This window comes from Pseudonaja textilis, chromosome 1 (assembly GCF_049901715.1).
Source record: "Pseudonaja textilis isolate UNSWEBS1 chromosome 1, rPseTex1.2, whole genome shotgun sequence".
Taxonomy (NCBI): Eukaryota; Metazoa; Chordata; class Lepidosauria; order Squamata; family Elapidae; genus Pseudonaja; species Pseudonaja textilis.
In genome coordinates, this window is record NC_141990.1 from 5,571,783 (window position 1) to 5,588,494 (window position 16,712).

Sequence of the window (16,712 nt, forward strand, 5' to 3'; positions counted from 1 at the left end):
GTGAATGGTTGTTAAGTCGTGGACTTACCTGTATTGACTGTGAATGCAGAGGTTGAGGGACGGTTGTGGATTTTTAATTTTAATTTTTGCGTTTTATTTGGCTCAATGGCCAGAGCAGCCCCATTTTGCTGTGTTAACATTGATTTTTTTAAAAAAAGGGAGAATAATAGCCACACAACTCAAGTTTTTTTTAATCTGTGGGCTCAGAATTGTGTCCCCGTTGATTTTAAAGGGCCTCCTTGTTATGTACGGTTGTCCCAAGTTGAGCTCATACGTGTAATTCTATCTTTCCTTTTGGCCCCTCTGGCTTCCTGGTTATGCTTTTGTAGAAAAGTGTGTCCTACAAAAAAATTGGCTGCAGATGCCCTCAGCTGAAAAGAAATCTGGAATGAATTAGTAGCGGAGAGCTGGAGTGGAGAGAGAGAGAGAAAGAGAGAGGGGCCCAGATGCCAATAACAAAACGTAAGCTTTTGATAGGGAAAGAAAGGGGCGTGGGGGTGGATTTCAGCTTTCTCAAGTTTCATTTATATTACATCCTTTTATATTTCCTTCCTTCCTTCCTTCCCCTCCCTTCCTTTCATTCCTTCTATCCTGCCTTTCCTTCCTTCCTTCCTTCCTTCCTCCTTACCTCCCTTCCTCCGTCCTCCCTCCCTTCCTTCCTTCCTTCCTTCCTTCCTTCCTTCCTTCCTTCCTTCCTTCCTTCCTTCCTCCTTCCTTCCCTCTCTCTTCCTCCCTCCCTCCCACTCTTCCTTCCCTTCCTTCCTCCCTCCCTTCCCCCCTCCTCCTCCCTTCCTCCTCCCTTTCTTCCTCCTTCCTTCCTCCTTACCTCCCTCTGTCCCTCTCTCCCTTCCTTCCCTCCTCCCTCTCTCTTCCCCTTCCTCCCTCCCCCTTCCTTCCTTCCTCCCTCTCCTCTCTCCCTTCCTCCTCCTTCCTCTCTCTCTTTCCCTTCCTTCCTTCCTTCCTTTCTTCCTTCCTTCTTTCCTTCCTTCCTCTGTTTTATCAGAACAAGTAAATTTTCCACCATACCCTACTTTTAGAATTGCTCTTGGGAGTTGTGAGAATTCAAGTACAGTTAGTTCTTGACCTACAATAGTTCATTTACTGACCGTTCAAAGTCACCAATGGCACTGAAAAAAGAGACTTATGACCATTCTTTACACTTATGACCATTGCGGCACCCCCCCATGGTCACATGATAAAGAATTATAGGCTTGGCCATTGGCTCATAATTATGGCAGATGCAGTGTCCTGGGGTCAAATGATCCCCTTTTGCGACCTTTTGACAAGCAAAATCAATGGGAAAGCCAGATTTGCTTAACAACTGTGTTACTAACTTAACAACTGCCGTGATTCACTTAACAACTGTGGCAAGGAAGATCATAAAATGTCATAATGGTCTTGCTTAGCCAATCTCAATCTCTCCCCTCCCCCACCCCATCCCCTCTCCCTCCCTGGTCCGGAATGGTATAGGGCAGAGGTCTCCAAACTTGGCAACTTTTAAGACTTGTGGACTTCAACTCCCAGAATTCTTTGCTGGCTGAGGAATTCTGGGAGTTGAAGTCCACAAGTCTTTAAGTTGCCAAGTTTGGGGATCCCTGGTATAGGGTTTGCTTAGAAGACCTCCAACGTCCCTTCCAACTCTTCCCTTGAGACCTTCAAGAAGAGATTGGACTGCCATCTGTCAGAAATGGTGTAGTAGGGTCTCCTGCTTGGGCAGGGGGTCGGACTAGATGACCTACAAGGTCCCTTCCAACTCTGATTATCTGTTAACTGTTATTCTGCCTTTTTTTTAAAAAAAGTAAATTTTATTGGTTTTTAAAAACAAACATAAACAAACAAAACATAAAAACACCAAGCTATCTTCCATAGGTGTACATACAGTGTGCCAGTTGGTTTACAAATTGTTTTGTGCTTCCATTTCGTAGTCTTCAATTACAATTACATTACATATAATCTCATATTGTCAATCAAAAACTAAATCCCTTAGTATCATTATTAATCATTTGAGTATACTTTTATTCATTCATGTTTTACAAGATAACCATAATTTACTTAATTTATTGTATAACAGTTCATATTATCACCCCAAATCTATCCTAAAATCATTTTGTAGTTATAATAAAAAAGTACATCTTTATATATTTATTATTTTCTAAAAGTCTACATATTTCATTACTATATTTTATTGTCCAACCATTGATAGAAAAGATCCCAAATTTTATAAAATTGTTTATCCTCTTGTTCTCTAATTTCAAATGTCAATCTACTCATTTCAGCACATTCCAATATTTTCTTAATGATTTCCTCCTGTGATGGTATCTTCTCATTTTTCCAGTTTTTGGCAAATACAATCCTAGCCGCTGTTAATACATTTACAATCAAGTATTTCAAGTCTTTACTATGTATTTCAGGTAAAATTCCCAATAAAAATATTTCTGGTTTCAAATCTATATGCTTTTTTGTCATTTTTTCCAACCACATGTGGATTTTAGTCCAGCATTTTTTGGTGTGCGCACAAGTCTACCACATATGGTAAAATGATCCAGGTGTCTGATGACATTTCCAACATTTTTCGGATTTATTCTTGAACATTCTTGCTATTCTTGTCGGGGGAAAGTGCCACTTGTAAAACATCTTATACAAATTTTCTTTATATGCTGTTGACATTGTCATTTTATAATTTTGAGACCACAATTTTTGCCATTTCTCTAAATCAATCCCATATCCGAAATTCTTTCCCCAAGCAATCATAATTTCTTTAACTTGTTGTTCTTCTAGTTTAATTTCTAATAAATATCCATACAATTTTTAAATCACCTTTTCATCAGTACCTGTCAAAATCTTATCTAAGTCAGTCAGTTTATCATAGAAACCTTCTGTTTTAGAATCTTTATCATACCTTGAATGCATTTGCGCATATGAAAACCAATTCATCTTCATACCTTGTTCCTCTAATTTTTGCATAGATTTAAGTTCACCCTTTTCATTCAGTATTTCACCATATCAGACTGTTTGTTCCTTTTTGTATATTATAGGATGCGAAAATGCTTCAATAGTCGATAACCAGACTGGAATTTTCAAATAACATTGTCTTTTAACCTTCTCCCAGTTTAACCACAGAGACTCCCATATATAATGTCTTCTAAAATACCCCTGTGTTTTAGTTCCTTTGTACCATAAAAAAGCATGCCACCCCAACAACAGATCATGTCCTTCTAAATGTCAACAATCTAGCATTTCTTAATGTTATCCATTCCTTAACCCACATCAGTTTTGTAGCTTGGTAGTACAATTCCCAATTAGGCAAACCAAATCCTCCTCTAATTCTAGCATCCTGCAAAAGTTTTAACTTTATTCTCACTTTCTTACCTTGCCATATATATTTCAACACAATTTTATTTAAATCTTCAAAATGATCTTTTCCAAGCCTAATTGGAATTGTTTGAAACAGATATAAAATTCTGGGTAATATATTCATCCTGATTGATGAGATTCTCCCTATTAGTGAGAGTTGTAAGTTTTCCCATTTCGCCAAATCTAGTGCTATCTGCTGTTTAAGTTTAATATAATTATTCTCTTTTAATGTGCTACATCTTGCTGTCAAATATATCCCCAGATACTTGATCTTATTCGTGACTTGAATTTTCAATAAGTCTGCCAGTTCTTCCTTTTGTCTTAATAGCATATTCTTTGTCAAAATCTTTGTCTTATCTTTATTTATGTTCAAACCAGCCACCTTTCCATATGTCTCTATCTTTTCTATCAATTTTGATGCTGTTTCTAAAGGGTCTTCTAAGATGAATACCAGATCATCCGCAAATGCTTGCAGCTTAAATTCTTCCTTTTTGATTTTCATTCCTTTTATATTCTTTTCATCTCTAATATTTCTGTTTAACATTTCCAAGGTTAACACAAAAAACAAAGGTGATAGTAGGCACCCTTGTCTTGTTCCTTTTCTTATATTAATAGAGTCTGTCAGCTCTCCCTCTATCATTACCTTTGCCTTTTCCTTATAGTATATAGCTTCTATTGCTTGGATGAATTTTCTAGCAAAACCCATCTGTTCCAACAGTAATAACATGAATCGCCAATTCACGTTGTCAAATGCCTTCTGTGCATCTAGAAATATCAGAGCCATTTGTTTTTCAGGATGTGCCTCGTAGTATTCCAAGGTGTCCAAAATTACTCTCATGTTATCTTTAATTTGTCTCTTTGGCAGAAATCCATTTTGATCGGGATGGATAAAATTATTTAAATATTTTTTGAGTCTTTTTGCCAATATTGAAGCAAAGATTTTGTAATCTGCATTTAGTAAAGAAATAGGTCTATAGTTCTTAATTTGTAATGGGTCGGCATCCTCTTTAGGAATAAGTATAATATAGGCTTCTGACCATGATTTAGGTATCTTCTTTTTTGACATAACTTCATTTATAACTTCTAGCAATGGAAGATTCAACGATTCTTGTAATGTTTTATAAAATTCTGCCGGAAGTCCATCTGGGCCTGGGGCCTTTCCACTATTTTGCTTCTTGAGTGCTTCAGTCAACTCCATCATCGCTATGTTGCTTTCTAACATTTTTTCAGTCTCTTTAGGTACCTGAGGTAAATTAGCATTTTGTAAATACTGCTTAGCTCTCTCTTCATCAATATTCTTTTGCATATATAATTTCCCATAGAAGTCTCGAATGATTTCTTTCTTCTCTTTACTACCATAGCAAACTTGGCCTTGGTCATCTATTAATTGCAATATCTTCCTTGATTCTTTCTCCTTTCTCAATTTATATGCTAACCATCTACCTGGTTTATTTGCGTCTTCAAAGTAGTTTTGTTTAGCACCTCTAATTTTCTGCGCTAATTCTTCTTTTTCTATTTGACCCATTTTGTGTTTAATTATATCCATTTTTAACTTAATGTCCTTTTTCTGTGGCATTTTCTGTAGCTCTTTTTCAAGTCTTTTATGCTCATCCTCTAGGGCCTTGGAGGCTACTCTTTTCATAGTATTCCTTTTCCTTGTATAGTCAATTATCAAGCCTCTAGCATATGCTTTCATTGTGTCCCATACATTCTGAATTGATGTATCTTCTTTTTTATTTTCTCTAAAGAAAAAGGACAATTCTTTCTCCATCCACTGTGTAAAGTCTTTTTCCTTTAAAATAGTATTATTTAACGTCCATCTAGATCTTCTTTTTTGACCTTTCCATTTAATTGTCATTGGATTGTGATCTGCCCAAGTACTTGTTTCAATATTTATTTCTTGAATGTTAGGTATTAATTCTGTTGACATCCGTATCATATCTATTCTGGACCATGATAAGTGTCTATTTGAGTAGAAGGTGTATTGTTTAGTTTTAGCATTTCTTTCTCTCCATGTATCTTTTAAGTTTATTTCATCTACCATTTTAAAAAAAGATTTAGGGAGAGTCTTTCTGTTTTGCTTTGTTGTTTTCTGTGCTGTATAATCCAATTTGTTGTCTACAATTCCATTAAAATCTCCCATCATAACTATATTAGCATAGTCCAATTCAATTATTTTCATATGTAGTTTTTTGTAGAATTCTTCTTGTTTATCATTCGGAGCATATATTGTAATCAGGAGTGTGTTCATATTATTATCCATTATTTCCACCATTAGTATTTTTCCATCATCAGTATAAATCAATTTTGCTGGGGTGGTCTCTTTAATATATAAAACCACTCCTCTTTTCTTGCATTGGGTCAAGAAAGTGAATATTTTCCCTAATTTTGGCTGTACCAACAATTGTTCATATTGTTTTTTAATATGTACTTCTTGTAGACAAATTATATCAAATTTTAATTTCTCCAATTTATGAAAGGTTTTCCTTCTTTTAATGGCTGAGTTGAGTCCATTTATAATCATTTTTTTCTCTTCCATGGTTATATTTTATAATTAGGTTTGGCCGCTCTCGTAGATCTTAATTCACGTTGTTCTTTGGCTTCCACCTTTCCACCTACTCCACCTTCTTCTTTTTCAGTCGCCAATTGAAAGTCCTCTTGGAATTCAATTAATGAGACCTCTTTTTCTGCCTCTTCCTCTTTCCTTCCAAAAAATTCTGCATAAAATAATTCCGCTTTCTCAATTGAGTCAATTCTGTATCTCTGTTCTTGCCATGTGAACATTAAACCTTCTGGGACCAGCCATCTATAGTTCATCTCTTTTTTGAGTAGCATTTTAGTCAGGAATCGGTATTCTCTTCTCATCTCTCTCACTCTTCTGGGTATTTGTTTCAAGACCACAATCTCCTTTTTTTTGTATCTCAGTGTTTTCTCGTTTGCCACTTGCAATATTTGCGTCTTAATGGCTTTCTTTGTAAATCTAATGTGAACTTCTCTTGGTAGGCTGTTTCTCATTGCATATCTTGTAAAGACTTGATAAACCTCATCTATTCCATCCATCATCTTCTCTTGACTTATTTCCAAGGCTTCAGCCAGTGTTTCTATCATTATCTCAGCTAGGTTTTGTCCTTTTTCTTCCTCTGTGTTTTGAAATCTAAGATAGAATTTTGATCTATCCATCTCCCATCTCAACATGCCACTTTTATCTTGATCAACCACCGTTACTCTATTATCAATATCTCCAATCTTCTTGTCTCTTTGTTTATCTTCTTCAATTGTTTGGAATCTCTCGTCTTACTTCAACATCATTTGTTGGATGTTCTCCACTTTTTCATCGGTTTTCCCTATTCTTTGTTCTATGCTCTTAGTTCTTTGTTCGATGTTTTAAATTCTCTTTTCATTTAAATTCTCTGACCTCGCTTGGATATTTTGAATTCCTTGCATAATCATCTGCAGAGTCACTTTTTCTTGTTCTTTTTCTTGCTTTAACATTGTATTGAACGTTGTCCTCCGGATGGTGGAGAGGAAGAAGTAGAAGTTAAAGAGCCAGGAGCTGTAAGTTTCCTACTCATTTTAGGCAATTCAAAATCTTCAGGTTCTTCTAAACCTTAATCCAATTGTGAAATAACCAATTGCAGTTCAAAGTAAAAATAGTAAAAAAAAAAAGAAGGCCAGTAGTAATAATAAAAAAAGAAGAGGAAAAAAAAAGAGAGGACAAAATTTCTTCAAGTTCTTGTATACCTTAATCCAATCAAAAATAAGATAAAGAAAAAAAGAGAAAAAAGAAAAAGGAAAAATTCTTCAGGTTCTTCAACACCTTAATCCAATTGAAAGATCTCAAATAGAAAAAAAATGCATAAAAATAAACCAGAAAAGTGGATGAAAAAACAAAAATACCAGGAAAGAGGAAAAAAAAAGGCTTTTAAGGCTTTCCCTTTAAAATAAAAAGCAAAAGTAGAGGTTGGACTTCCAAAAAAAAGGAGAGAAAAACAAAGATAAGCTCCAACAAAGCCAGAAACCCAAACAGTTATTACAAAGAAGGAGATAAAAAAAAAGCAATAAAGCTGGTGAGGAGAGATAGCACAACTTAGGAAAAATATAAAGGGCACACTGCCCTTTATTTAATTATCCAAGGCTCTTATTATAGCTCTCGTCTCCAAAAACCTATCACCTTTTCCCCCCCTACATTTCAACACCAGACTCCAGCTGTTGATAGAAACCCAGAAGAGCACCTGCAATAATATTCTCTCCTGCTCTTCCCTCTATCTTATCAAGTAGCAATGTCCTTGAAAAAGAGTCTCAGTTCTTTCCTTCTCAGCTTTGTCTGGTCACAGGGAAAAAAAAAATATTTTCAAGCCTCTTTTTGGCAGTGTTACAAAAGTTTCTTTGCTCTCACTTTCCCCCTCCTTTTCCCCCCCGAGCAGAATATAATGAAAGTTGATAAAAAGAAAAAAAAAAGATATTTTTAAAAGTGTGAATTAACTAAAGGGAGCCTCTAGCCTAAAATATTACAAAGTCAAAAAGGAGAAGAAAGAAAGAAAAAAAAGATGGATATGAACAAAAAAACAGTCCAGTTTCAAAATACAAGATCGTATATAAAAAAATCCAGCGATGAGAAAAACAAAACAAAAATATTACTTTGACGCTCCTGTTTAAAATCGCCGCTTAATCACTTCTGTCAAAACTTTTACAGATTCTTTCTTTCCCTTAGGGTGTCCTTTCAGATCTTAAAGTAAAAAAAAAAGTTCTCACCAAACCGGCATACTTTCTCTTTCTGCTCTTTTCCGTTTCAGAGCTGTCCCAATTTCAGCAGCTTTAATGGCTGCCTCTTTGCCGCTGGCAAGAAGAGCTTCTCCTGGATCTACCAGGGACTTTGCGGTGTCCCTGGGATGCGCTCTTCACTTTCACCGTCTCTTCGGGACGGTTTAGGTCCAATTGGATCGTCCAGGAGCAAAGATATCGGCAGCGATCTCAGACCTCCAAGATCGCATGCCGTATCGTCGCGACGCCAGCTCTGCCCTCCCTGTTATTCTGCCTTTTGAAAAGCCACCCAATTGGTTGGGTTTGTTGAAATTGCCCAAAGAAACCAGCCATTCGGTTTAGGGAAGTGGCTGCTGAGCTCAGGGGAAGGAAACAAGGAGAGGAAACGCTTAAATCTTTTAATTGTTTTCAGCAGAAGGGACCCATCCTGAGTGTACCGAGGCCCCTTGGGGTGGCGTGCAGTTTGCCTGCTGTGCCTCCCTTAAATTGCTTCCTGTCGCTTCCTCCTCGTTCTGCTTTGATCACACTTTCCCCTTTATAACGCAATCCAAGGCCTTGGGAAATATTTGGACTGCAAAACCCAGGATTCCCAACATGTGAACCATGGAAAAGAGAGAGTAAGCGTGGTTTCGCATGCTGCCTGCCATCCCGCAGATGGGTCATCGCTTGTTTTGCGTGGCCTGGATTCTAGCATGCCACCTGCCGGTCCACAGATCAGGGTTTGGGGACCCCGGTCTTAAGGAACTGGCTGATTTTATTGGTGGGGGGCCTTTGGATGTTGTGGTTTGCTGGCAGCAGGTACGGACGGCAGAGGTCTCTGACAGCGAGGATGAAAAGGAACCAACCAGTCAGGGAGTCTGGCGAGGACTCGAATGAGGGTCCTGCCAGGACTATCAGAGATTGGGGTGCTGCCTTTGGAGCTTTTGGAGTCTGGCAGCATCAAAGCCGAGGACCCATGGGAGCCTGTTCCCAGTGTGCATGTGTGCAGGGCTGCTGAAGCAGCAGGAGCGACTCGGGAGTAAGGCTGGGAGGTGATTGCCCCTCCCATAAGGGATAAAAACCAGCCCTCGGGGATGTGCTTTTTGCCGGAAGCAAAGAAGTTCTTTAGACTCTGAGTCCTTGTTTGAAGCCCTGTGAGCTCCAGTTAGTTTTTGAAACTTCTGTTGGTTGATATTTATCAATAATTAGATTTCTGTTCTTGGCAGCCTTTTACAACCTTGAAAGGGCTTGCTTTTATCTCGAACAATTAGGTTTAAAGGACTCTTGGCTGGGAATGCAAAGAATTCCCAGCGCCGCATTAAAAAAGGTTTGCTTTTATATACAGTTTGTGTTTAATTTGAACAAGGCTTGGGTCAGAACATTGAATGGTGAGAATTTCACTGCTCTCGTGGTCTGATTTGAAGTCATAAGAATACAGCAGAAAATTCAGGTTGTCCTCGGCTTAACAACAGTTCATTTAATGACCGTTCAAAGTTAGAGCAGCACTGGAAAAAGGGGACTTATGACCATTTTTCACAACTTACGATCGTTGCAGCATCCCCATGGTCATGCTTTGCAACTGGTTCATATTTATGATGGTATCCACTTTTGCGACCTTCTGACAAGCAAAGCCAATGAAGGGAATCCCGATTCATTTAACAACTGTGTTAACAACTTAACAACTGCAGTGCTTCATTTAACAACTGTGGCCAGAAAAGTCATAACCTGGGGCGAAATTCACCTAAACTATGTCTCAGCAACAGAAATTTTGGGCCCCATTGGGGTCATAAGTTGAGGACTACCTGCAGTTTAAGCACTGGTGTGGATAATTAAGCTACGGTGGCACAGTGGTTAGAGTGCAGTACTGCAGGCTACTTCTGCTGCCTGCCGGCTGCCTGCAATTTGGCAGTTCGAATCCCACCAGGCTCCAGGTTGACTCAGCCTTCCATCCTTCCGAGGTGGGTCAAATGAGGACCCAGATTGTTGGAGTGACAAAAGGCTGATTCTGTAAACCGCTTAGAGAGGGCTGTAAAGCATTGTGAAGTGGTGTGCTTGTATACCGCTTATATTGCTATTGCAGACAAACTCTGCCCACTGCCAGGAGTTCGATCCTGACTGGCTCAAGGTTGACTCAGCCTCCCATCTTTCCAAGGTGGGTAAAATGAGGACCCAGATTGTTTGGGGGGGAGGGGGGAAGAGGTTGACTCTGTAAACTGCTTAGAAAGGGCTGCAAAGCACAGCGAAGTGGTATATAAATCTAAGTGCTATTGCTATCTGAAAAAAAAATATGAGAGAAGTATGTAAAAGCTGCGTTTCCATGGAATATCCTTATTTATTCTGGGCAAATAGATACCTGATCATCTGCTTTGCTTTGCACGTTGTATCTGTGTGAATGAACTCTTTGTACTACGTATTTTATTTAACTGCACTCCATCCTTATTTTTATAAGTAACTCAAGGGGTGCAATACTGCTTCCACCTTCTATTTTCCCCACAACAACCCTGAACCCTGAGTTGGGCCGAGAGAGAGAATGATTGGCCCAAAGTTACCCAGCTGGCTTTCATGTTGAAGAAAGGATTAATTCAATCAATCACAATGGAGCTGGAAGGGACCTTGGAGGTCTTCTAGTCCACCCCCCTGCTCAAGCAGGAGATCCTATACCATTTCAGACCAGGGACTGTCCAGTCTCTTCTTAAAAAACCTTCAGTTACGGACCACCCATAACTTCTAGCGGCCAGCTGTTCCGCTGGCTTAATTGTCCTCACTTTTAGGAAGTTTCTCCTTAATTCCAGCTTGCTTCTCACCTTGATGAGTTTCCATCCGTTCGTTCTTGTCCTGCCTTCAGGTGCTTCGGAGAATAGGTTGACCCAGGGGTGGGATGCAAGTATTTTTGCTACTGGTTCTGTGGGCGTGGCTAGGTGGGAGGGGCCATGTGACTGGATGGGTGTGGCTTCTTTTTGCAGCCCCACCCCTCCCATTTTTTTTTGGCTTCCTGGCCCTCAGGGAAGCCTCCTAGGGTGGCGTTTTTGCTCCCAGGGGGATCCCGGCACAGCTGATCGTCAGAACAGCTGATCGTCAGAACAGCTGATCGTCAGAACAGCTGATCGTCAGAACAGCTGATCGTCAGAACAGCTGATCGTCAGAACAGCTGATCGTGGGGAGGAAGGAAAAAAAAGAAATACTTTACGGAGTGACTGGGCAGGGGAGAATGCAATTAGCGATGTCAGGCATGCGCGATAAGGACTGACTGGGTAGGCGGGGGTGGGCGCAGAGGGGCAAGGCCAGCCAGGGGTACGATTTGCTGGTTCTCCAAACTGTGCAGAATTGTAACAACTGGCTCTATAGAACCGGTCCGAACTGGTAAAATCCCAGCCTGGGTTGACCCTACTTTTTTGTGGCAGCCCCTCAAATACTGGTATACTGCTATCACGTCCCTCCTAGCGCTTCTTATCTCTAGACCGGCCACGCCCAACTCCTCCAACCGTTCTTCGTATGTTTTAGCCTCCAGGCCTTTAATCATCTTAGTTGCTCTTCTTTGCACTTTTCCCAAAGTCTCAACATCTTTTTTTTTGTGTAATGTGGTCACCAAAACCGGATGCATCATTCCAGGTGTGGCCTTCCTAAGCCTTTATAAAGCGGTACTAATAACTTCACGCGATTTTCATTCTGTGTCTCCGTTTATGCAACCAAGGATTGTAATTCGCATTTTTGGATGCTGCCGCACCCTGCTGGCTCACGTTTAAGGGATCGTCCACTAGGACTCCGAGGTCTCTCTCACGGTCACTGTTTTTGAGCCAGGTTTCACCTAATCTATATTCGGAACCTTTGGTTTTTGCCTGGCCAGGTGTCAAACTTAGCTTTTCTCCACATTCAATTGGATTTTTGTCAAATCTGTCAAGTCTGTCAGGATTCCGGCGATCTCCCTTATTAAATCATAAGCCTTGAGCCAAGTTTAAAAAAAAACGTCGAAAGATTTAGGAGCAACATGCCGGCATGACTTGTATGAAGCCGACTCTGAGACACGTAATTTACAATCACCCATGACCCTGTTTCCCCCTGGGTGTATCATAATTCAGCTTCTCCAGCAAAAGAGTTCATGGGCTGGTTGTCATCATTCCCATTCTCCAATAAAGGATTTTCCCCAGGCAGAATAGCTGGTTGCCTAGGTTACAATATTTGTGAGAGAAGCTTGGAATGTGCTTCTGATTTTATTTGCTGTATGCTCCTTCAGGTCTTTCCCCCCCACCTCTTTCTCATGGCAACTTGGAAACAGGCATAGGAAGTTTTTACAAGTTGACATCGAGACCTTTTTGGATTCTGAGCTTGTCTCCTGAGTTCTGTGATTAGAACTCACAGTCTCGGGGCTTCTAGCCCTGCTGCCTGAAGTACTAGCTCAGGGGTCTGCAACCTTAAACACTCAAAGAGCCATTTGCAGCCGTTTCCCACAGAAGAGAAGAAAACACCGGGAGCTTCAAAAACCTGGGTGGGCGTGGCCAACTCAATGTCACTCCCACCCAGTCATATGACACCCCGCTCATCACGCCTACCCTGGTTTTGTGGCTTCCGGTGTTTTCTGTGGGAAGTGGGTCTCCCTCCCTCCCTCCTTCTCATTTCTGTTTTTTTTTGTGGTTTACCTTCTCAGGTCAGGCGAGGAGTGACTGGGAGGGGAGGGCGAGGGGCGAGGCCAGCCAGTGGTGGAATCACACAACAGGGAGCCACAGCAGAGGGTCCAAAGAGCCGCATGTGGCTCCAGAGCTGTGGGTTGCTGACACCCGTACTAGACTAAACCGGCTCTCTTGCTGTCATGTCCCTGTCAGAATCTGATTCTGAGGGGGAGGCTGAGCAGCTGACGGGGAGTGTGAGTGTGGTTCCGTTGGCTGTGGAAGAAACTGGGGAAGAGCAAAGTCTGGCTGGGCAGAGCAGAGGAGAGGGAGAGCGAGGGAGAAGGAATTCGGAGGAAGACCCAGGCTTACCTGCTCTTCATCCTAGGGCACACAGGAAGAGGCACGGAGAAGGGAGCAACGTGAGTTGCAAGGCTTATGGGGGAGGAAAGGGCCCCGATTCCCTTCATTAGCTGCAGCTAGGAACACAGTGTTTAAAAAGGGAGTTTGCGCACAGCCAACTGTTGAGAGCAAATTGTGAGTTTATCTAGTATCGTCGAGGCTTATCTGGGTTCCTGGTGTCTTCCCAACTGTGTGTGTTTTGCTGGGCTTTCAAGTCTGCAATTCTTTCTCCAGTTAATTACTGCAGCGTGGTTTGTGTGGATTTTTATTTCCAGTTTATATGTAGTTTCGGACTGAATTTCCTCCACTTAAAGACTGTTCTTGGGAGAGTTTTTTTCTCCAGCCAAAAGTAACCTGGACATTGGGGGCAAAATTGGAAGTGCTAAAGGCTCTTCTGATGTGACTGTGCCACACCCCGGGTCATCACACTTGCTTACTTATTTACTGATTTATGTATTTATTACATAGCTTACAATTATTTCCTTCCCTTTGCAGCAGAGTGGCCGAAGACCATGACGGGTCTTCCGAGTACATCAGGCACCACAGCCAGCGTGGTAATAATCCGTGGTTCAAAGATGTACGTGGCTCATGTCGGCGATTCAGGCGTGGTTCTTGGAGTCCAGGATGACCCCAAGGACGAATACGTCCGGGCCGTGGAGGTGACGCAGGATCACAAACCTGAGCTCCCGAAGGAGAGGCAGAGGATTGAAGGCCTTGGCGGAAGGTAACAGACCTCAGTGGCTTGTTCAGAAGGCGGCCTTTTTCTATCTACAAGGTGGTCCTCGACTTATGACCACAATGGAGCCCAACATTTCTGTCGCTAAGGAAGACCGTTAAGGGAGTTTTGCCCTGTTTTATGACCTTTTTGGCCGCCGTTGTTAAGCGAATCACTGCAGGGTTAAGTTAGTGACACGGTTTTTAAATGAATCTGGCTCCCACCCACCCCAATGGACTTGGTTTGTCAGAAGGTTGCAAATGGGGATAACGTGACCTTAGGACGCTGCAGATGTCATAAGTACATGGCAGTTGCCAATGGGGGCAAGAAAAGTTGTAAAATGGGGTAAATTTCACTTTTAAAAAGTCTATCTTAGCAACAGAAATTCTGAGCTCAATTGGGATCATAAGTCGGGGACTATCTATATTGCAGGCGAATTCACTGCTCACTGCCAGCAGTTCAATTCTCATCAGCTCAAGGTCGACTCAGCCTTCCATCCTTCCAAGGTTGGTAAAATGAGGACCCAGATTGTTGGGGGCAATAGAGGCTGGCTCTGTAAATCGTTTAGAGAGGGCTGTAAAGCACTGCGGAGCGGTATATATATGTCTAAGTGTGATTACTTCGGGAGGAATAGAATAGAACAGAACAGAATAGAATTCTTTATTGGCCAAGTGTGATTGGACACACAAGGAATTTGTCTTTGATGCATAAGCTCTCAATGTACATAAGAAAAAATAAAATAAGATACATTCATCAAGAGTCATAAGATAGAACACTTAGTGATAGTCATAGGTTACTAATGAGCAGTCAAATTATACTAGAGAACAAATAAAACAACATAAATTGTAGAGATACAAGCAATACAGTTATAGTCATAAGCTGGAAGAGACGGAATAGGAAGGATAAAAAGAATAATCCTAATATAGTCTTAGTAAATAGTTTGACAGGAGGGAGGGAGGAAGAGGAAAGGAAGGAAGGAAAGGAAGGGAAGGGAAGGAAGGAAGGAAGGAAGGAAGGAAGGAAGGAAGGAAGGAAGGAAGGAATCCGTGGTGTCGCAGTGGTTGTAATGCAGTATTGCAGGCTGAGTCTGCCCACAGGCAGGAGTTTGATCCTGACCGGCTCGAGATTGATTCAGCCTTCCATCCTTCTGAGATCGGTAAAATGAGGACCCAGATTGTTGGGGGCAAGAGGCTGACTCTGTAAAATGGTTTAGAGATGGCTGTAAAGCACTATGAGGCAGGATATAAGTCTTAAGTGCTATTGTGAAGGAAGCAAGCAAGCAAGCCCTGGTGGCAAAGTGGTTTGAATGAAGTATTGCAGGTTAACTCTGCCCACAGCCAGGAAGTTCGATCTCCACCAGGCTCAAGATTGACTCAGCCTTCCATCCTTCCGAGGTTGGTAAAACGAGGACCCAGATTGTTGGGGGCAAGAAACTGGCTCTCTAAACAGCTTAGGGCTATAAAGCACTATAAAGCAGTATATAAGTCCAAGTATTATTGCTGTTGCTGTTACGTTCCTCAGTTAACCAGGCTACATAGGGCTTTATAGATACAAACCTTTAATCACACATTGTAGAAGACTTGTTTAGTACAAATACCTTGAAATTTTAGTCTCTTTTAAACTTTACTGTCAGAGCGATTGCAGTGTGACTACTATTAGCGTGAGACAACCCAGGAGCAAAACACAGCACATAGAGACTTAGACATTTAACAGTGGTTTATATGCAAGACATATACAGAAATAGGGTAGGCAAATACCTGACAAACAATCAATCTTCTTAACTCTACATCGAGAACTCTGTTACCGGACACAAGGAGAGAAAATATGTCCTCTAATGGCTGCCTTAGAGAAACACCTCTTAAAGGGGTAAAACTTCTGTGGACCCACTTTTAGTCTTAAAGAGGCAATACCAATGCTGATTCATCTTCATTGCATCAGCCTTACATTGCATCAGCCTTACAACTGGTCAGCTCTTAAATCTCAGTACTTTAAAATTTAAACCCTTCGTTGAATTCCTCCCTCCCCTCTGTTCTCTCTGATTGTTTTAGTGTGATCAACAAATCTGGTGTGAATCGGGTGGTTTGGAAACGACCTCGTCTGAGTCACAACGGTCCCGTCCGACGAAGCACCGTTATCGACCAGATTCCCTTCCTGGCAGTGGCCCGAGCCCTTGGTAAGTAGCTTCTGCGGACAGAAATGAAATGATGTGATGACCGGCAGAAAGATTTAGGGATTCGTAGGCAGGTAGTCCTCGACTTACAACAGTCCGTTTAGCAACCGTTTAGCACTGAAAAAAGTAACTTTATGACCGCTTTTCGCACTTACGACCTTTGCAGCATCCCCGTGGTCTCGTGATCCAAATTTGGACACTAGGCAGCAGATTCATATATATGACGGTTATACCGTCCGGGGGTCATGGGATGCAACTTTTGGATAGGCAAAATCAATAGGAAAGCAACAGCCTTCACTTAACAAAGCATTCGGCCAGTTTTTCATTTCAAGTCCCAAGGTGAGACCTAGAATTCACCGTCTGCTAGGAATTTGTCACAGCGTTTGCAGCGTGACTGCTGTTATGAGGCAACCCAGGAGCAAAACACAGCACACAGAGACTTAGACATTTATCAGTGGTTTATATACAGCCGTTATATAGAGACATATACGTGGTAGGCAAAACACCTTACAAGCAATCTATCTTCTTAACTCTACACGGAGACCTCTGCAATACCAGACACAAGGAGAGAGAACAGGCCCTCTAATGGCTGCCTTTATATAAACACCTCTTAAAAGGGGTAGAACCCATCCCTAGTCTTAAAGGGAAATACTCCTGCTATGCTGATTCATCCTTGTTGCATCAGCTTCACTGCTCTTAAATCCCAAGACCTTAACAGAATTGGCTGAAA

At 41.3% G+C, this 16,712-nt stretch overlaps 1 protein-coding gene across 1 annotated transcript in view; it reads left to right on the forward strand.

Annotated features, from left to right (window-relative positions):
• PPM1D (protein phosphatase, Mg2+/Mn2+ dependent 1D) overlaps positions 1-16,712 on the forward strand; it is a 46,730-nt gene that overhangs the window by 8,941 nt on the left and 21,077 nt on the right. Inside the window, exons 2-3 of the mRNA XM_026710226.2 lie at positions 13,593-13,821; positions 15,861-15,985. Of these exons, the coding sequence (XP_026566011.2) occupies positions 13,593-13,821; positions 15,861-15,985 (354 nt within the window). The remainder of the gene's footprint in view (positions 1-13,592; positions 13,822-15,860; positions 15,986-16,712) is intronic.